The 23,214-nt window shown below is 39.0% G+C and overlaps 1 protein-coding gene across 1 annotated transcript; it reads left to right on the top strand.

Annotated features, from left to right (window-relative positions):
* The first annotated feature begins 946 nt into the window (after positions 1–946).
* On the top strand, positions 947–21,327 carry igfbp5a (insulin-like growth factor binding protein 5a). Its single transcript, XM_053638334.1, has 4 exons — positions 947–1,664; positions 17,909–18,105; positions 18,291–18,410; positions 19,149–21,327. The coding sequence occupies exons 1-4, from the start codon at positions 1,328–1,330 to the stop codon at positions 19,281–19,283; spliced, it is 789 nt and encodes a 262-aa protein (XP_053494309.1). The 5' UTR covers positions 947–1,327; the 3' UTR covers positions 19,284–21,327.
* Positions 21,328–23,214: the final 1,887 nt, after the last annotated feature.

Below are 23,214 nucleotides of genomic sequence, written 5' to 3' on the forward strand. Positions count from 1 at the left end.
GTGTGCCCATCCCTCCCACTAGTATGTTTTCTCTTTCTCACTCTCAGACAACCACACACACACACACACACACACACACACACAACCAATTCCTAATGTAATGTAATGTAAAGATCCATCCATCCATCCATCCATCTTCTACCGCTTAATCCTTCTTCAGGGTCACGGGGAACCTGGAGCCTATCCCAGAGAGCATCGGGCACAAGGCAGGGTACACCCTGGACAGGGTGTCAGTCCATCGCAGGGCACAATCACAGTAATGTAAAGATGTAAGATTTAATTATTAATAATAAAAAAATGGGGATATATTCAGAAGTCTGTATTTTTCATTTGTTTTAAAGACATCTTGCAAAAGGGGGGGCCTCGATCAAATGTTAATGCCATTTGGGGGGCCTTGCCCTGGAAAAGTTTGGGAACTCCTGGGTTAAACAATAAAGCCAGCCTTTTTCTCATATTTACCAAGGGTGCCAGTATTAGTGGAGGGCACTGTATGTGGCACTGAAAGAGGGTACTGTATACTACTTGTATTGTTTTCCGCTTGATATATCGCTTTGCTTGTATTTCCTCATTTGTATGTTGCTTTGGATAAAATCTTCTGCTAAATGAATAAATGTAAATGTGTATATTTTGAGTAGATACAGCAAGTACGTATCACCATGGCCTCAACAGTACCACTACTTAGTTTCTGGCAGTCTATTAGACTTTAAAATCGGTGGTCTTGTGCTTCTATTACTTAACTATTTGGACTCGTAACTCCATAGCAAAAGTAAAGAGGCAATATCTGTACACCAAACATTCATCGATAAATCCACTGCATTTCAGGCAAGTGCTAAATGTGTGTAAAACTGACTGTCCGTCAAACTACAGGCCTTTAATAAGCGTCAGTGTTTACATAGCAATGGATCGCAGCTCCGCAGACCCGCCTTTGGAGTCGGGGAGGTTTAAATAGAGTGCAGCGCGTCTCCCCTTCACCGAGCTGAACATGTGCGCAGTTCTTGCATCCGAACGTAGATTCTTGGAACTCTCCAGCTCCTCGCTCTAATTTGGAAAAGAAGCACAGAGATCATCGCATTTCATAGCCCCACTGAACCCCAATGATTAGTGGAGAGTGTTAGTGACAGCCGCGTTTTCAGCTGATGAACTCCGGAATTTTCATTCAAACGCGAGACTGAGCGCGAAGCTGCTACAATCGTATCATCGGTGCATTTGTATTTGGATCCGTCCAACTTCCATAACGTTAAAATTGGACATTGGGAGACTGACGTATGATCCGTACTCCGAACTGATTCGATTTAATCAGTTTATTCCCCCATCAGCTAACTGTTCCATGGATCTGGAGAAGAGGAAGACACTCTTTAGTGCGTGCGCCTTGATCGCGCTTATGCCGGCCTGTTTCACCTCCTATGTGCCGTGCGAGCCGTGCGATCAGAAGGCGCTCTCCATGTGTCCACCCGTACCCACGGGCTGCCAGGCGGTGAAGGAGCCGGGCTGCGGCTGCTGCTTGACCTGCGCGCTGCGGTTAGGAGATGAGTGCGGCGTCTACACGGGCACGTGCGCCACGGGTCTGCGCTGCCTACCGCGCCTCGGTGAGGAGAAGCCGCTGCATGCGCTGCTACACGGCAGGGGGGTGTGTATGAACAAGAAAGGCTACATGCCGGCCCAGGGTGAGTTCCTACACTGATTACCGGCAGTAATGAGATGGTGGAACGTGTATCGAGAAAATGTATAATTTGTAAAATGCGTGTACCGTTGCTGAAAGATCACATAATAATATTTACAGGAAACAACTGGCCAAGATTAAACAAATCGGCATATTTTCTACATGATACAGGAACAAATATTGTCTAATTAACTCTTCGAAAGTAGTATAGACAATTAGACCAAACTATCACCATCTAGCACCCTAAAGGGGTCTTTGGTTTGTTCTTTTTGGAGGAAAATTCTATCCATTTAGCATCAAAGGTTCCAGGTTACTAAAAACTAATAATCTAAAGAACATTTGTGGAACAAGATAATATATACCATAGATTCAAATTTTATGTTTTATATATGCACTTGCTTTTATTACATCTTAACACAATATATTTGTGTTGTTTATATGTAGCAATGTCTTATGATTCTCTTTCTAATTTTTATCCATTCTGCCTCTGAATACTCTCTTACTCTCTCTCTCCGTGTGCTGATTGCATATTATGCAAGGTTGAGATTTGCTCTATGGTGATTCAGCAAAATCTGTTGTATTAGGCTTTGGGCTGAAGTGAACATGGTCTAAAACAGATAAACTCATCTCCAGAAAAGAGCATGCCAGCACTCAGACTATCATAAATTCCAAGCACAGTTCTCCAAGATTAGGAGATAATGTTATCTTATCAAGACCTCATAACTGAAATCTTGTTAGAATAAACTACCTTATGATGCAGTGGCAGATTAAGAAAGCAAGGTGAAGCCCCTGGATGAAGTATTGTACTGTTGTTGTTTTTTTGCAGTGGTGTCAGGAGATTTGCTTATGTGGTAGTCTTATATGGTACAATAACCTTGTTTCTTCCATATTTGATGGTGAAACACATTCAAATAATTTAACTTGGCATCCGCCACCTTTATCTTCAATTAAAGGGATGCAGCTATTGAAAACATTTGGCTTAAACTTTTCTTCTTCTTCTTATTATTATTCAATGAAAGTTATTAAAATGGGAAAAATAATGATTATGAATTTTCTGCAACCACTCTACATTGTTATAATTCAAGATTTACAGTTTAGGACTACTGTAACATTTGGACATTTTATTATGTCCATAACTTGTGGGTAATGTACTGTGTAAAAATATTTGGGGGTCAATAAATATAATACACACAAAGTGCTTAACATTTACTTTAAAATAATTATCATCTGCAGTATGTGATTTTGAGTTCAATCTACACCAGTTACCTAATTCATATAGTAAAAAACAGTTTAGAAAAAACATTAGTTATTTAACATTGTGCATATTATGAAGCACAAAATTGTAAGTAAAATGTACCACATGCAAAATCCTCATAAAATCGACCCAATTAAATTACAATTGCAGACATGTGCAGTTTTTACAGCCCATGCTGAGGGAAGCCCACAGGAAACCGGTACTGTTTGTTCTTTCTGGTTAGGCAGTTGGATTTTTTAGGCCCATTGGAAATTTACAGGACTCGACATTCAGAAGTATGTTATTTAAGATAAGAGATATTGTGCCCCTGTTACAAAAAATACCGTTTCAGAAATCGAGCTGGAAATCTACTGCTCCTTAGCCTACTGATGTAACAAATAATATAAGTAATAAAGTAGACAAGCCTGTGTAAAAACTAACACAGTATGTTTGATATTTATTTTAATAACATTAGAGCTAGCATTGATGTGTTGCGAGGTTATACATTAAAAATGTAGAAACATTATATTTAAAGTTTATAATACGTTAAAAGGTTAAAATGTTCAAAGATTAAATCATTTAAGTTTAAATGACCAGTTAGTTAGTAAGTATAAATAACTATTTAGTTGCTAGGCTCTCCCAGGTGGCTGCAAGGGTGTTGGTAGGTGGTTGCTATGCTGACCCATTTGGTTGCTAGGGTGTTGCTAGGTGGTTGCTGTGATATCCCAGTTATTTGCTACGGTGTTGCTAGGTGGTTGCTATGATATGCCAGATGGTTACTAGGGTGTTACAAAGTGATTACTATGCTATTCTATTTGGTGGATATGGTATTGCTAGGTTGTTGCTATGCTATTCCAAGTGGTTTCTAGAGTGTTGCCTATTCCCCATGTACTACATAAAGATCAAGTTTCATGTCTGTATCTCGTATGTTTTGGTCTGCATGACCTTCTGGCTAAATATAAAAGAACCCCAAAGTTTTCACTATGAAAAAATGACCCACTTTGGAGTCTTGCTACATGGCAACTGTTAATCTGATCTTTTCCAAAAACACAAGCACCATTTTACCATGTTGAATCTACAGTCCCCTCTGAAAGAATTGGAACCACAAGGCCAATTCTATTGTTTTTGCTATACACTGAACCTATTTGGGTTTGAGATCAAAAGATAAATATGAGACATCCATCCATCTTCTATACCGCTTATCCTTTTCAGGGTCATGGGAAACCTGGAGCCTATCCCAGGGAGCATCAGGCACAAGGCGGGGTACACCCTGGACAGGGTGCCAATCAATCACAGGGCACAATCACACACACACACACTCACACACCCATTCATACACTACGGACATGCCAATCAGCCTACCATGCATGTCTTTGGACTGGGGGAGGAAACCCCCGCAGCACAGGGAGAACATGCAAACTCTGCACACACAGGGCCACGGTGGGAATTGAACCCCCGACCCTGGAGGTGTGAGGTGAATGTGCTAACCACTAAGCCGCCGTGCACCCTAAATATGAGACAATAGATAAGAATTTCAGCTTTCATTTCCTGATGTTAACATATGTATGTGTTAAACAGCTTAGAACATGACACCTTTTGTTTGAACCTACCCATTTTTCAAGTGAATAAAAAAGTAATTGAACATGTGACTGACAGGTGTTGTTGCCCATGTGGATCACCAGCTTGATTCAGTTATTGTAAGCAAGGGATATGCAGCCAAATATTAAGTGCTACCTACTTTAATTTGTTTTAAGACTTTCATTTCCAATACTTTTGCTCCTTGAAACTGGGTGGACTGACAACAAAGGTGCCATGTTCTAAGTTGTTGAACATATCTTGATGTAAATATCAGGAAATGAAACCTGAAATTCTGCTCTGTTGTTTCATTCTTCTTTTGACTATAAGCACAAATGTTTTCAGTGTATAGAAAAAAGAAAAGAATGGGACTTACCATTCCAATAGTTTTGGAGGTTTTGGTATGTCAGTGCTAAATTTCATGTTTCTGCATCAAAAATGGCAACCTCTGAAAATGGTACCAATTTCCGAATAGAATAATAAGAATAAATATAGCTGCAAGCAGCAATTATGTGGCCAAGCACAACAGAGGCAAAGTAAGTAGCTACTTACTTTGCCTCTGTTGTGCTTGACCCCATAGCTAAGCAAGCATCAGAGCATGACCAACAGCTTGGTTTGGTCTACTAACATAAAATCCATAACTTACTGCTGGCATGGACTGAAGATGATCTGAGTCAATTTGGGTGAAAATCGGATGAATGGTCCAAAAAGCTGATTAGTTGATAGAATTCCCCCAAGGTGTCTGATGGCTTGGGGGAAGAAGCTGTTACACATTCTGGCCGTGAGGGCCCTAATGCTTCGGTACCTTTTTCTAGATGGCAGTAGGGTGAAGAGTTTGTGTGAGAGGTGTGTGAGCTTATCTACAATTCTGATGGCTTTGCGGATGCAGCGTGTGGTGTAAATGTCTATGATGGAGGGAAGACAGACCCCAATGACATTCTCAACTGACCTCATTATCTGCTGCAGGGTTTTGCGATCAGATACGGTACAATTTCCAAACCAGACAGGGATGCAGCTGCTCAGGGTGCTCTCAAAGGTTGCTCTTTAGAACGTGGTGAGGATGAGGGGTGGGAGATGGGCTTTTTTCAGCCTTCTCAGAAAGTAGAAGTGCTGCTAGGCTTTCTTGGTTATGGAGCTGCTGTTGAGGGACCAGGTGAGGTTGTCCATCAGGTGAACACCAAGTAATTTGGTGCTCTTGATGATCTCTATGGAGGCGCCGCCAATGTTCATCTGAGAGTGGTCATGCCATGCTTTCCTGAAGTCAACAACCATCTCTTTTGTTTTTTCCACGTTCAGAGACAGGTTGTTGTCTCTGCACCAGTCTGTTAGCCGCTGCACCTCCTCTCTGTATGCTGACTTGTTGTTCTTGCAGATGAGACCCACCATAGTCATGTCATGGGCGAACTTGATGAAGTGATTGGAGCCGTGCACTGCTGCACAGTCGTGAGTCAGCAAAGTGAACAGCAGTGGACCGAGCACACAGCCCTGTGGGCCCTGTGTTCAGTGTGGTGGTGCTGGAGGTGCTGTTCCCTATCTGGGCTGATTGAGGTCTCCCAGTCAGGCAGTCCAGGATCCAGTTGCAGAGAGAGGTGTTCAGGCCCAACAAGCTCAGCTTTCCAACCAGGCACTGAGGAATGATTGTGTTGAATGCTGAACTGAAATCTATGAATAGCATTCGAACGTAGGTGTCCTTTTTGTGGTGGCAATGGCATGATCTGTTGAGTGGATGGGGTGATACGCAAATTAGGTCCAGTGAGGGGGACAGCAGGGTCTTGATGTGCCTCATGACGAGCATGATGATGGGTGTAAGTGCAATGGGACAGTAGTCATTGAGGCAGGACACTGAAGACTTCTTTGGCATCGGGACAATGGTGGTGGCCTTGAAGCACATTGGAATGACAGTGCTACTTAGGGAGATGTTGAAGATGTCAGTGAGAACATATGCCAACTGGTCTGCACATCCTCTGAGCACTCTGTTAGGAATGTTGTCTGGTCCAGCAGCTTTCCGTGGGTTGATTCTGTGTAGAGTTTTCCTCACATCAGCCTTGGTTAGAAAGAGCACCTGGTCGTTGGGAGGAGGGGTGATCTTCCTTGCCGCCACGTCATTCCTCAAACTGAGCGTAAAAGTTGTTCAGCACATCTGGAAGTGAGGTATCGCTGTCACAGGTGGGTGATGTTGTTCAGTAGTTGCTGATGGCCTGAATGCACTGCCACATGCACCTTGTGTTGCCACTGTGCATGACTGTGGATTTTCTGGGCATGTCACAGTTTTGCCCTCGCTGCACTTAGGGCCGCTTTGTCACCTGACCTGAAGGCAGAGTCTCGGGCCCTCAGCAGTGCACGCACCTCCGCAGTGATCCACAGCTTCTGGTTGGAGCATGTGGTGATTGTCTTGGAGACAGTGACATTATAAATGCACTTGCTGATGTAGCTGATCACTGACCCCATATATTCCTCCAAATTGGTGGAGTCGCTTTCGGTTGCAGCCTCCCTGAACATGTGCTCAAAAAAGTCCTGAAGAGCAGAGATGGCCCCTGCTGGCCAGGATTTCTGCTTCAAAACCAGTTTGGAGCATCTGAGAAGCATTCTGTATGCTGGGATTAGCATAACAGAGATGCGGTCTGAGTAGCAGAGGTGGAGTTGGGGCTCCACCCAGTACTTGCCGGGGGGTCCACCCAGTACTTGCCGGGGATGTTTGTGTAAACAAGATCTAGCACGTTTGCCCCTCTCATCGCAAAATTCACATGTTGATGGAATTTAGGGAGCACTGACTCGCATGGTTAAAATCTCTCGCAACGATAAACAGTCCATCTGGGTGTTTGTTTTGCAGTTCGCTAATCACCCCATACAGTTCACAGAGTGCCTCCTTAGCATTTCCTTTTGTTCAGATAGCTCTCAATATGTTGTGAGCCAAATTTGTTGAAGAAAATTTGGAGGAGTAGTAAAAATGTCAGTTAGGTTTAAGCATTTTGCTGAGATACAACTTCACTTCCTGTTTGGCAGCTTTGCTGTCAGATTCATTGGCCCATTACAGACAAACTGCTTGGAGTATTAAAATTTTTTTGTGGGAGGACTGGCAAAAAAAACAAAACAGTTTTTAAATAAATCCAAGATGGCAGAAAATCTGATTAGGCGGAAGTTGACATCGTAGGGTGTGTTGAACTCAACTTGACCTAGGGAATCCTGGGATACCTGGCTTTTAAATTTTGGACACACAGTTTAAAAGTTATGACCATAAATATACTTCCAAATTAGACTCTAGAGTGATGGCAGCATGTTTCCAAAATTTGGTCAGACTGTTCCTTAGACCCTCCCATCAGTGTGCCAAAATTCAAACCTTTTTACCAGACGGTTCTATGGGCTACTATAATATACTTTTTTTTTTTCCAGAATCACAGATATTTAATTATTTCATCGACAACAGTGGTTCGTGAGTCAAAATGGTTAAGTATTAGGTAAAATAGTGTAATATACAACCATTTATACACATGTAAACTTGATAGTGCCTCCTGGTGGCCAATTTAAAATACAACATCTTAACACAGTTCACCCGACTTGGTATGCTGCACTGGATCTAAAGATACCAGTTCCATGATTTAAGGACAAATAATACCAAAGTTATAAATAACTTTTTTTTTTTTTTTAAAGAATTTTTATAGAAGCAATTTGAAGAACTTGTGTTTGTGTGAATATAGCTGTTATTGTGGTTCAAGCACTTTAGGGCCTTTAAGAACATGTGTATAAACATATTACTTAATATTGTGCAAGCCTGTAAGCACCTAAATCAGAGAAAAAGCTAGATAATTATAAGAAATATATGGTAATTGACCATAAAGAAATAACATTTTAAAACACTTAAACTGTTGTAGCACCATCTATTGTCTGATCTCCATTAAATTTTGCATGCAGACATATACATACATACATATACATATACAGTGCATCCGGAAAGTATTCACAGCGCTTCACTTTTTCCACATTTTGTTATGTTATATCCTTGTTGGATGGATTAAAAATGGATTAAATTAATTATTTTCCTCAAAATTCTACAAACAATACCCCATAATGACAACGTGAAAGAAGTTTGTTTGAAATCTTTGTAAATTTATTAAAAATAAAAAACAAAAAAGCACATGTACATAAGTATTCACAGCCTTTGCTCAATACTTTGTTGAAGCGCCTTTGGCACCGATTACAGCCTCAAGTCTTTTTGAGTATGATGCTACAAGCTTGGCACACCTGTTTCTGGGCAGTTTCTCCCATTCTTCTTTGCAGGACCTCTCAAGCTCCATCAGGTTGGATGGGGAGCCATTTCAGATCTCTCCAGAGATGTTCAATCGGGTTCAAGTCTGGGCTCTGGCTGGGCCACTCAAGGACATTCACAGAGTTGACCTGTAGCCACTCCTTTGTTATCTTGACTGTGTGCTTAGGGTTGTTGTCCTGTTGGAAGATGAACCTTCGCACCAGTCTGAGGTCCAGAGCGCTCTGGAGCAGGTTTTCATCAAGGATGTCTCTGTACATTGCTGCATTCATCTTTCCCTCAGTCCTGACTAGTCTCCCAGTTCCTGCCGCTGAAAAACATCCCCAGAGCATGATGCTTCCACCACCATGCTTCACTGCAGGGATGGTATTGGCCAGGTGATGACTGGTGCCTGTTTTCCTCCAGACATGATGCTTGCCATTCAGGCCAAAGAGTTCAATCTTCGTTTCATCAGACCACTGAATTTTGTTTCTCATGGTCTGAGAGTCCTTCAGGTGCCTTTTGGCAAACTCCAGGTTGGCTGTCATGTGCCTTTTACTGAGGAGTGTCTTCTCTCTGGCCACTCTACCATACAGGCCTGATTGGTGGAGTGCTGCAGCGATGGTTGTTCTTCTAGAAGGTTCTCCTCTCTCCACAGAGACACGCTGGAGCTCTGTCAAAGTGACCATCGGGTTTTTGGTCACCACCCTGACTAAGGCCCTTCTCCCCCGATCGCTCAGTTTGGATGGCTGGCCAGCTCTAGGAAGAGTCCTGGTGGTTCCAAACTTTTTTCATTTACGGATGATGGAGGCCACTGTCCTCATTAGGACCTTCAATGCTGCAGAAATGTTTCTGTACCCTTCCCCAGATCTGTGCCTCGATATAATCCTGTCTCTGAGGTCTACAGACAGTTTCTTGGACTTCATGGCTTGGTTTGTGCTCTGACATGCATTGTTAACTGTGGACCTTATATAGACAGGTGTGTGCCTTTCCAAATCATGTCCAATCAACTGAATTTACCACAGGTGGACTCCACTCAAGTTGTAGAAACATCTCAAGGATGATCAGTGGAAACAGGATGCACCTGAGCTCAATTTTGAGTGTCATGGCAAAGGCTGTGAATACTTATGTACATGTGCTTTTTTTGTGTTTTATTTGTAATAAATTTGCAAAGATTTCAAACAAACTTCTTTCATGTTGCCATTATGGGGTATTGTTTGTAGAATTTTGAGAAAACTAATTAATTTAATCCATATTGGAATAAGGCTGTAACATAACAAAATGTGGAAAAAGTGAAGCACTGTGAATACTTTCCGGCTGCACTGTATATATATTATATAAACTCACAAATGTTACGATATGTATGGTAGCGTTATGGCGATTTTTTTTTATGACATGATGCCTGTTTTATAGCTTGTAGCTATAACTTAGAACTTTTATAGCTTATATCTATAGGCTCGTGCAACCCTCCCTGACAAGGAATTGAACCCAGACCAGTGGCAATGGGAGCACTTCATCCTAGCCACTAGTCCACCAGGGAATTCTTCAAATGATATAAAAAAAAAATTAAGTTAAGGTCGTGCAGTCATGAAACACCTTGGGTGCATATTCAGGGCATGGTCCTGAAGATACATAACAAGTTTCATGATGATATGTAGATGAAGTGGTGAGATATACCCTCACGTCCTGTTTTTTTTTTTTTTTTTTTTTTGCATTTGCCAGTGTGTTACAGGAGAACAGTTTGAATATCAATATTCATTTGATAATGTTTGTTCAGACACATGATAATGATAATAATGAGTCAGCATGAGTTTACCATGCTATTGTAACTTTTGACCAGTAGGTGGCATTGTCATGAAATGTGTTGCACAACCTCAGGTCATGGTCGGTCCTGAAGATGCATACCAGGTTTTGTGTCAGTGCCCAAAGTCATTGCTGAAATGTAGCCTCACTTCGGGTTTGGCGGCAATACTGATTCATTAGCCCATTATGGGCAAACTGTATTGTGTCCGATGGTGCCTGATGGTGGCACTAGAGCATTGGCAGCACTTGGCTCAAATATGCTCACAATGTTCCTTTGACCCTCCCCAATCAGTTTGCCAAATTTCACAACTTTTTACCAAACGGTTCTATGGGCTGCCATAGACACCATCGCCAGAAAACAGGAGAAGAAGAAGAGGTAGAATAACAATAGGGTGCCGTCTATATATATATATATATATATATATATATATATATATATATATATATATATATATATATATATATATATATATATATATATATATATAAACATATTGGTTTGGGGCGATTAGAGGTCACCCTCATATACTGTAAAAGAGGGTTACAAGTACTTAGATCCCCTTTAGGAAGAGAAGAGCCCTTAAATGTCCAAAGAACCAATTTTTGTAAGAGTCAGTTAATAATTAGCATATTTATTTCATTTAACCAACTAACTAAAGATAGAAAGCCTAAATTGCTTATGTGACATAATATGTCCATAATTTAATTGCTGTTCGGTTACATAATATACCCTAGAGACCTGATTATACATTAGAGACCAGATATTATATTTTTTTCAATTCAGTAAAAAAAATTTCAATTGCTCGCTACTTCAAGACACAAAATTCTAATGCAATTGAAAATCAGCTATCAGACTAATACACTTCAAAATGGTCAAGGAGGAGGCGGGAACCGGCTGAACATCAACATAAAGTTTAATAATAAACAAAACTCAAACAGGATATAAAACACACAAGCATAACTTAAACAAACAAAAGTGCACATGTGCCTCTCCAAGGTCACTCCATAGTCACTCACTGTGTGCATTTACACTTTGTCTTTGCTGCAATTTATTATATTTAATTCTGATTACTTGCTATAAAACAAGACACTGGAGGCTGTGGAATATTATTAAACTACCTCAATTTGGAGTAAAAACCACAAACCTTGCAATCCTGTCATTAACTCTCTTATCCTCTGCTTCTCCCCCAAGCATGGAGCAGCATAATTCCTCCCTGAAGCATGGAGCAGCATAATTTCTGCCCCAGTGGGCCACTATTAGTGATTGCTGCAGTCCCATTGTTGATCACTGGGTGTAATGATAACTCTATGGGTAGTGGGCAGTAACCATGCTGCACCATGATTGTGCAACATCTAGAAAGGTGAGCAAATCAAGGAAACATCAGCTTATGTCTGTCAAACAACATATTTTATATTGTTTGTCACTCAAAAGAGGTAAGTAGTATTTCAACAGAATTGAAATTGTATAAAGTTGTGAATAAGGGATTTATGAAGATTACTCGTTGAATGGCTGATGATGGGGATCTACATTACCTACCCCTATGGACGAGCCACCACCGGTTAACATGAAATTATTTTAAATCATGTCCATGTCTGTATTTTTGCATAACTGTTTATTTACGGCTAACCAATTTGATTAACCACAAATAAGTAAAATTAAAACAAAACATGTCTCAAATCACCTATCATTACTTATATTTACTGTTCTATGCTACTGTACAATTTGTAAAATTACACAAATATTTTGAATCTGCTTTTCCCCTCAAACATTTCTGCAAAATTCAGTCATTTTCAGGTTTTGATGAATGTGTATTATTGTTTATAATGTTGAGAGAAAAATACAGTTGATTTCAAAATTTTTTACAAACTAGGGAGCTGGAGAATTTAAAACCTTTAAATCTACAGTTACTGTCTGATGCCCAAGAGACTGTTTTAGTTTAATTTATATTGTAAACTAGTAACACTATTTCACTGTCATTCTTACTGAAAATGCCCAACCACCAAACCCTTTTGTGTTGTTCTTATGACAGAAAAGAAACCGCATTTAGAAGAATAGTTTTTTTTGTGTGTTTGTTTGTTTATCTTTCTTTTCTTTCTTTTTTTTTTTTTACTAATGGTTTTCAAATAAAGTTTCAACTTCATAATTTCAGGGTTTTGTCGTGGCAGATGCAAAAATCCTTCTCACTGTATTTTCATTTACATTTGTAGTAGGGTACAGGTGAAATTCACCATTTAAATAGTTAAGCTGTTTTACACAGCTCCTGTGATTAATGCTAGTAACCTTTCACATGCTAATTTATGTCTCCTCAGAGGCGAACACGTCCACTTCCACTCAGCCGAACTGCCGCCATATGGATTCACCCACTTGTGGATGGAGCCTCCAATCCCCAGGCCTCAGTCCCTGCTTTGACAGGATACCTGCCCCAAAGTTCTGGTTGCCTGGAATGCATATTGCACTCACTGACAAAACTTTCTCTACACCAGAAAAGAATTAGTTGAGCAACCTGCACAGGGGTTGCGAACTAATCCTTTCTGATGGTTGATATATGAGACCACTGCTATGTTGTCTAACACATGGTGACCTCTCAACTGAGGAGAAGAATTTCAGTGCTAGGAGTATGGCCCATACCTCTAGGCAATTTATATGGCACTAGATGAGGGCCGCCCTAGAGACTGTGAGGGAGGCATCTGACATTACCGTCTGGCGATAAGAGATGACCCTAGATTGTGACCTGAGGCTAGAAACTGGGGACACCTACAAGTTCTCAGAGCACGTAGGCATCACCACGTGACACTGATTACTCTCAGGGGTTTCGTCCTTGGATGAAACCCCCGACTTTCAGCCACCACTGAATGGTCTCATGTGCAATGGGCCCAAAGGTATGACAGGAGGCAATGCCCAGACCTAACTTTATCTTGGGGATAGACACACCCTCATTGTATTCAAATCCCATATAACCCTTAGAAAGTCACTCTTGACTTGGGAAGCAATTGTCCCTGAGGTTCAACCTGGGCCCCAAGCTTCTCACATTGGCAAGAACAACATCTCGATGTTGAATTGCCAACTTTCTGGACGGCACTAGAATTAACCAGTCATCCAGGTAGTTTAAAAAAGGGAAAGCATCAGATTTTCATTGCCCTATGACTGTTCGCTTACCAGAGAAAACTGAACTTGGGACGACATTGACTTGGGGAGCCCTACAGTAATACTGGGGTCTAACTGTCCTAACAACCTCTTGTCCCCTGATATCTCCCTCCTTTTTCACTTGAAAAGCCCTGATTATCATTTTTAATTCAGGCCTACTAGCAGGCTGTGGCTGTGGCCTGGATAGCAAAGTACACCTCCCTGATTTTGCTGCCATCGATGGAGAGAGGTGGCTTGCAAGCCCTCCACCTTCAGCATAGCATAAGAGCAATACTTTTTATTCCCCACGTTGGCCGAATAATCCCACGTCGTGAGAGGGAGCGTTATCCTTCTGGTTTCCCCCTCTGGCTCCTCAGAATCAGAGAGAGTGGGTTGACTCTCCATACTGGGGGATGTCACTTTGCGAGCTCCATCCCCTTCGGTTGAGAAGTGAGAGAGCCAAGAGCAGAGCTGCTTCACTGTGCCTATACAGTACCCCTAGGATCTGAGCCAGCTGGCTGCCTCAACAGAGGCCAGCCCAGAGTCCTGAGGTTCCGAAACCCATCTTGCTTTGGCTGAGAAGTGCTGCACTGCACTGAGCTGCACCGCTGCCATACCCTTACACAAAAAATGTGTACCTCCACTCTGTAATAAAATGAAAGCAGGGAGTAATTCACTTTTCTGAACTCTATAAAGCTCATTCATGCATATATATATATATATATATATATATATATATATATATATATATATATATATATATATATATATATATATATATAAACTTTTCAAAATGGAGAGAAGTGAAGAGTTTTAGGAATGTTTACACAGGCAACCGACATACAGCTTGTGTTGAAGACAAAGAAAGCTGATGTCCTGGTTTACAGGCAGCGTTTTATATGTGCGATATGGCATGTCACCTGACCATGGCAGGCCTATTGATAGGCTTGATTTTACACAGACTTCCGATACTGGTCACACATGAGGGCGCATCCCACAGTGTGAAGCTCACACAACGTTGAGTTCCCTTTGAAAGGGAACTGTAGCTTTTCAAGCTACAAGCTACTCATAGTTCGACATAGTTAAGCTACACTCAAGCTACTCCTTTAAAAAAGTAGTTACTAAGAAAAAGTAGCTAACTACATTAAAGCTACTTAAATAGGCAACATTTTTCGTATGTCATGGTTGTGAATCAGCTTATGAATAACTGTGTATAATTGTGCATAAAAAAATTAAACACAATTTAAAGATAATTCAGAACAATTAGGAATTTATAGTCTTGCTTTATTTATAGACCATCCAAAAGATACAATTAATACTCAAAATGTATATTAATAATATTACTACTACTACTACTACTACTACCACTACTAATAATAATAATAATAATACAATATTACTCATATTAATAGTAATAACAATAAAACAATTTAATGTAATTAAATCCAGAGATATACAGTGCATCCGGAAAGTATTCACAGCGCTTCACTTTTTCCACATTTTGTTATGTTACAGTCTTATTCCAATATGGATTAAATTAATTATTTTCCTCAAAATTCTACAAACAATACCCCATAATGACAATGTGAAAGAAGTTTGTTTGAAATCTTTGCAAATTTATTAAAAATAAAAAACAAAGAAAGCACATGAGCACAGTGGCTTCCATCATCTGTAAATGGAAGAAGTTTGGAACCACCAGACCATGATGAAACAAAGTTTGAACTCTTGGGCCTGAATGGCAAGCGTCATGTCTGGAGGAAACCAGGCACCACTCATCACCTGGCCAATACCATCCCTACAGTGAAGCATGGTGGTGGAAGCATCATGCTGTGGGGATGGTTTTCAGAGGCAGGAACTGGGAGACTAGTCAGGATTGAGGGAAAGATGAATGCAGCAATGTACAGAGACGTCCTTGATGAAAACCTGCTCCAGAGCACTCTGGACCTCAGACTGGGACGAAGGTTTATCTTCCAACAGGACAACGACCCTAAGCACACAGCCAAGATAACAAAGGAGTGGCTACAGGTCAACTCTGTGAATGTCCTTGAGTGGCCCAGCCAGAGCCCAGACTTGAACCCGATTGAACATCTCTGGAGAGATCTGAAAATGGCTGTGCACTGATGCTCTCCATCCAACCTGATGGAGCTTGAGAGGTCCTGCAAAGAAAAATGGTAGAAACTGCCCAAAAATAGGTGTGCCAAGCTTGTAGCATCATACTCAAAAAGACTTGAGGCTGTAATTGGTGCCAAAGGTGCTTCAACAAAGTATTGAGCAAAGGCTGTGAATACTTATGTACATGAGCTTTTTTTTGTTTTTTATTTTTAATAAATTTGCAAAGATTTCAAACAAACTTCTTTCATGTTGTGATTATGGTGTATTGTTTGTAGAATTTTAAGGAAAATAATAAATTTAATACATTTTGGAATAAGGCTGTAACATAACAAAATGTGGAAAAAGTGAAGCACTGTGAATACTTTCTGGATGCACTGTAGCCTACTCATTTAAAATAATGGGCACATTAGGTAGATTTAAAACTTATAACCCCAACATATTTCATGGCATTTCATTGAATATAAATGTAATTTTTTAAATTAAATATTAATAAAATAAATATCAATGTGTGAAAATATATTAGGACAGGAATAATGCCACTGACATGACATGTATCACTTGCAAAGAACTGCATAGCAACACATACAGTTTGCGGTACGGTAAGAGTGGCTTCGGCATGTCAGATTTTTAATGTGTGGCTCAAAAAGCCAGCAGAGATCCGAAAATCCATATCTTTCATACAGATGGTAATTGGGAAAAGCCAAGGGATTGTGTCTGTCTCTAAATGGTCTTTCCCTTCCTGGTTGAAGTTACAGTTTTCTTACCCAGAATAAAACATGTTCCGGAGCAGGTTAGCCATGTAGTGTAAGTTACCATGGTGATAAAACCAACTAAAAACCAATCCACCAAAATCAGAATTTGCTCAAAATAAACTCAAACTTACTTGGGTAGTCACCAAAACTGGCTTTGTGAAATAGGCCTTTGATAAACTTATTGAATTATTTTCTTTTCTTTGTAAATAAATGTAAACATTTAATTGTGTTTCCTATTAACAACAAAGCGCCAGTAATATTCTCTGTATCAGAAAATAAATGCCAGTACTAATTCATTATGGTATTATCATTTACCCACCCCAAACATCACATAACAAACTTCTTAAAAATTCCAAAGCTCAGTGCTCTTAAAGCACACTAAATCCACACTTCACAGAGGTATTCGAGGCTGAGTGTCATTCATTCATGATCCGAAATTGTGAGATGTCAAGGAAAACTTTCCAGTGTAAGTTAAATTAATTAGATATTAAATATAATTCGCTAGAAAAATGTAAAGCTTTGCACATTTTATTGGTACAGACAGCAGAGATAACATGTATTTTGTAAAATGTTTGAAAATGCTTTTTATTAACCACTTAAACCACTTAAAATACATTCACTTACCCAAAATTCACTCATCAGATTTAGGTCAGTTGTTTGTTCTGTAACAGTAAGTTTTTAAAAGAACAATAACAACGACGAGTACTGCTGTCACAAACTGGACCAACATTTTTGCACTTGCTAAGTGTGTCCCATCGGGTAATGAAGTTCTACACACATTTGCGGTCTTCACGGCTACTTGAACACTTGTGCCAAATACAGGAAATACATGATGTAAGTAGACAAGTGATTAATTGCAAAGACTGCAAGTGTGGGTATTTGGACAGGTCCAATGAGGCTCTTAATTCCTGTGAAGCAAGTGGGCACCACAGATGCAATGAAGCGCACTGTTATAATTGGACAAAAAGTAATGAATGGTCATGCTACACCACTACTCATTTGAATAAAAAAACTTAACTTGTTACTGGAAAAGCTACACTATTTTTCAAGTAGCAGAGGTACTATCTTGCTACTGAAAAATGTAGTTAAGTTAGTAGCGTCACTAATTTTAGTTAACTACTCCCCAAAGCTGCTTAGAGGAACGAAAAGGTGCCAGGTGGAGAGGTAGAGAGTCATCAGTAAATTAATGCCTAAAGAAAACTTTTTGTATTATCCAAATGGCTACCATTTGGCGAGGCATCCATTCTGCTGTATTTTATATCTTGCCACATTTTTGAATGATTTGAATCTTCATAAAAGAAATTATGGTTGTGAATTTTGAAGCGTCATTTTGATGCCTGTGTTGCTCATGTGTAAGCTTTCTGCTGTAAGCAAATTAGCTTTATAATTTGTTGATTCCCATCCATAGATCAAGAGGATGTCCCAGGGCCAGTGACTGAGGATCTACATCACCATTCCAAGGTGCCATTGTTTCCTCGAGACCACTTCAATAACAAGAAGGTCCTGGCTGTTCATAAGGATAGGAAGCAGCTACAGTCCAAGCTCAGGACCATGGGCCATATGGACTATTCCCGCATCAGAATAGAGAAAGCCCAACCTGAAATGGTAAGTCTCAGAGAACATATCAATGAGCAAGCAAAGCTTCCCAATCGGTCTTACTACCTAATGGGAATTGTGCTGTTAGCTTTCACCATGGTCTCACTTGATCATTCTGTAGTGTTATGGCACCTTGGTATAAGAGTATATATTGTACTTATATAAAATATTTGGTTGATTTGTGCTAATTACAGGGACTGTGTCGGAGGAAGCTGGACATAATTGTCCAGAGGATGAAGGACATGCCTAGAGTCATGGCTCTGTCTCTCTATCTGCCAAACTGTGACAAGAAAGGCTTCTTCAAGCGCAAACAGGTTTTAAGTCTTATATAACAGAATGAAAAAATTATTTGTCATATAGCTAAAGCATGTCCTCCACCAAATATCCATATTATATATATATATATATATATATATATATATATATATATATATATATATACAATATACACACACACACACACACACACACATACATATATAACATGGTCTGTCCAAATACTCGGTTTGGCTGGAAGGTGTACATTGAAATCCCTATATATATAGTCCTAAATGAATACTATATACTGTGGTGTGTCTGTGTGTATAGGGTTCTTTTCAGTCTTATATAATTGGAGAAACAGTTGTGTAAACTTTTAGTCTGTAGTTTATATTTGTAACACTCAGTTTGTGGATTTTATTTTAAATAAACAATGGTACTGAAAGTTTGTCATCCCTCGCCCCCCCCCCCCCCCCCCAATCCGATTGATCGAAAAAAAATTATCGGCCACCTAATCGATTATTACAATAAAAGTTAGTTGCAGCCCTACTAGAGATTTGGAAGCCAAGTGATGTAAGCTTTTTACCACCATTTAGCATTATGCAAACTTTCTGGCCAAAGCTTTATAGACCACAGCTAATTCCAAAGTAACTTCCACATTACTACAATGTCAAGTTTTTAAACTGTGTAAACTGCATGTGAATTTGTATGGTATGACTCGTACAGATATTGTTAAGTTTAAGCGTATTTTTACCTAACCATTAAACGGTACTTCCCTCTACTTTATGTTGCAGTGTAAGCCCTCCAGAGGGCGGAAGCGAGGCATTTGCTGGTGCGTAGATAAATATGGGGCCATGATGCTGGGAACTGACTACAGTGGAGGCAACATCCAGTGCAGCGATCCAGAGAACAACAGCAACAACAAATGAAGAGTCTCCTTGTTGATAACAGGTCCAATCTCCAGCTTTTTGCCATATTCTGTTAACTACCAAATCACCTAAAGAATCTGTAAAAAGCCTCTCATTCATGTATGTATAGTCAAAGCTAGAAAACAGATTTGTATACATAAGATTTGTATGTACCTAATTCATGTCCTTTCGTAGCTCATACATTTTTGGGACTGAAATATCAGTCATCTCAGCAGCAAACAATCAATAATCGATAATTATATGTTTAATAAATTGTACTAAGATGCATAGCAAACAATGGAATTATGAAAATATTTTTTTTCAGTACTAGAGCACTTTAAGTACTTTCAGAGCACTTTTCCATATAATCTTAAATGTGTGGCTCTTTTTTTTTGTTTGCTATTTTTCTTAATGCAGGGTAAATGGTCAGTGCTAATATTATAGCAGCCATATGCCTTCCCCCAAAAATGGCAATGGTCAATGACTATAGAAAGCTAATCATATAAAATCAAAGCTAAACCTATGTAATTGGGATGAGCTGACATACATACATTTCTCAATCTCAGTTAAGCCTACCAGAAGCTAATAAAATAAGCTATTTACTGTATGTGCTTTCCCATTTCAGATTTAGTCCCCTTTTTGCTTTGATAATAACCTCCACTCTTCTGAGAAGGCTTTTCCACTAGATTTTGTAATGTTACTGTTAAATCAGTCCATCTAAAGTGGTCCAATAATTGTAATTTTGGTTGTGTGACCATTTTTAAGTTTATGAATTTTTTGTTTTGTGTGATTACCTCGATGCAAAGCAGTAAGTAACTACAGCCCAGAAGTCACTTACTGCTTTTATCACAGGAGAAACAAAGAAACAACACCATATCTGTTTATGACACTGTTCATTTGTAAAACACCCAACTGAACACTGTAATTCCATATTTGTATAAAATCTATTCACACATACAAACTGTACACCTGTTCCAACTTGATAGATCAGGGGTCTTCAAATCTGTCCTGCAGCATTGACTCCAACCCTAATCAAACACAACCTGAACAAGCTAACCAAGGTCTTCAATATTATTAGAAAATTACAGGCAAGTAAGTTTGGAGGTTGGCTCTAAACAATGTAGTGGAACTGTTAGCAATATTGAGCATTACAATTAAACTTAAGCTCTAAGTCTAAGGAAAAAGAATGTGCAAAGTGTTTATATGTTGAGTTTTCTGTAAACAGCTGTATAACCAAAATTTGATGTGTGCCATTACACAAAGATCGTACTTAAACCAAATAAAATAATAATAATATTAAAAAAAAACTGGTGGTTTTGCAATGGCAATACATAGAGGTAATCAGACAAAAAAGAGGAAAATTTAAAATGGTCAAGCAACCTGTATTGGACCACTTAAAATGGAGCCACAAGCGCAACAGTGGTGCTCAAAATTTTGTGAAACTTTTAGAATGTTCTATATTTCTGCATAAATACGACCTAAAATATCAGGTCATTTATTTATTGAGGAAAATGATCCAATATTACATCTGTGAGTGGCAAAAGTATGTGAACCTTTGTTTTCAGTATCTGGTGTGATCCCCTTGTGCAGCAATAACTGCAACAAAACATTTCCGGTAACTGTTGATCAGTCCTGCACATCGGCTTGGAGGAATTATAGCCCATTCCTCACTATAAGAGTGACTTACATTTATACAACTGAGCAATTAGGCTCAGTTGTATAAATGGGCCTTGCCCAAGGGCCCAACACTGATAGCTTGGCAGTGCTAGTGGCAGGCCAAATTATAATAGACTAAATTATAAATATACTGTGTAACATTTTATCATCAAATGGATCAATTCTATGTCTGTAAAAAAAAAAAATAATAAAAAAAAAAGCAGTTTTAAGAAACTTTGATGAGATTTTCTTCAATTTGAAAATAATTCTAGGTTCATAAGAAAGTGATAAATGAGCAAATTTCTTCATATCAGAATATCAGTGTGTGCTATTTATTCACTGCATAATTTGTGTTCTTATTTTTTGTCTCTTTTTTGTAATAAAAAGCATTAATTATCTACTTGATTGTAAGAATAAAAAACATGTGGATATTTGTTGTCTGTGTGACCTGCATTATCAAGTTTGAGATTACATCAGCATGTACTTTGCTGCCATGGTGACTTATTTCTATACAGTAGTAATAAAATGATTATTAGACTTAAAATTAAGTAAGCATTAGTTCCAGGTGTTCAACACTCTGCTTTCCCATGAAATGTATTCAGAAACATGCAAAATTCATTAATTAGGTGTGCTAGGAAATTTGGTATGGTCAAACACCCATTAGCCCGCTCATGGAAAATCAAATACATGCAGTGGATTATACATCAATTCTATACTTACTATCTATATTTAAATAGTTACTACACTTTACTGTAAGTATTTGCTGTTTTAGTGTTTACATTTACAGTGGTGCTTGAAAGTTTGTGAACCCTTTAAAATGTTCTATATTTCTGCATAAATATGACCTAAAACAACATCAGATAGATATCACTCAGTGCGTTTACATGGACAACAATAATCCGATATTAACCTGATTAAGACAATACTCTGATTAAGAAACTACCAGGTAAATAGCAATTGTTGATTATCTTGACTAAAGTCATACTTGAAGTAAACACAAATCAAATTAAGACATGTGAAGTATTCCTATTTTAGTCGCATTATTGAAGTGCATTATAGACATGTACACACCTTAATCACATTATTAACGTCGTATGAGAGTTTTCACCCCATTTTGCGACAGGACACATAAACACAAGGTAGTGCTCAACCGTTTGACGGCAAACAAGAGAGCATGGCTGCGTCCAAAACCGCATACTTACCTACTACAGTGTATAGTAGGCGAAATACATGTATCTCAGCTACTATATAGTAGGTAAGTATGTGGTTTCGGATGTAGCCCACAGCTTCATGCAGTCATCTATTTGCACGTACAGCATGACTAATAATTAACTGCACTTGAAGCTTTCATAAAATTAAAAATGAAACATCAAAAAGTATATAGTACCATAATGAAGACGAACTGTATGTTGATACATGCATTTCTGGAGGGAACATCGGACGGCGTGGCATGGGGACGCAATGACGTGTGCCATTAATTGATCTATGTTCTATAACGTGTAAAACGGGAACATGAAAGGAATATTCTAAAATCAACTCATGTAAACACCTTAATCACGATATTGTCTTATTCAGAATAAGGTCAATAATTAGATTACTGCTGTCCATGTAAATGAGGTCACTGTGATAGATGCTTCACTGTTGCCAATATCAACTGTAGTAACATTTTAGACCTCATTAACAGGCATAAGCTATTATATGTCAATCATAAACATAAACATAATAATTACTGTCAAATACTGTTCATTTTTATTATGTTGTACATGTTATGATATTCAAGGGTTTTGGCCAAGTAGTAAGTGCCAAAATATTATCTGGGTCAGTCTCTACTCTGCTTTCAGAGGATATATGCCGAAGTACTTAACTGATTTCATAAAGAATACACATTTGCCTGGTGACAACTTTAAGCCGAATTCTTTCAGTCTGGTCAAAACTTTCTTCAGATGTTCTTCGTGTTCCTCCAGACTACTAGAGAAAATTATTAGATTTCCATGATGTGCTGGAAAGTGCTTGGCACATTTGTCACTCCCTGTGCCATTCAATTATACTCCTAGAATCCCATGGGTGATACGAACGCATATGTCTGATGTTTCTTCTTCCTCAACCTCAACCTGGTATTACCCTGATTTAAAGTCCATAATGGAAAACCATTTAGATCCGAGTAAGGCAGAAAATGTTTCTTCAATATTGGGCAGTGCATATACGTCCTTTATAGTTTGATTATTCAATTTTCGATAATACACACAGTCGAATGGAACTATTTTTCTTCTTTACGACTACTATAGGGGATGCCAGG

Source organism: Ictalurus furcatus, chromosome 12 (genome assembly GCF_023375685.1).
Source record: "Ictalurus furcatus strain D&B chromosome 12, Billie_1.0, whole genome shotgun sequence".
NCBI classification, from domain to species: Eukaryota; Metazoa; Chordata; class Actinopteri; order Siluriformes; family Ictaluridae; genus Ictalurus; species Ictalurus furcatus.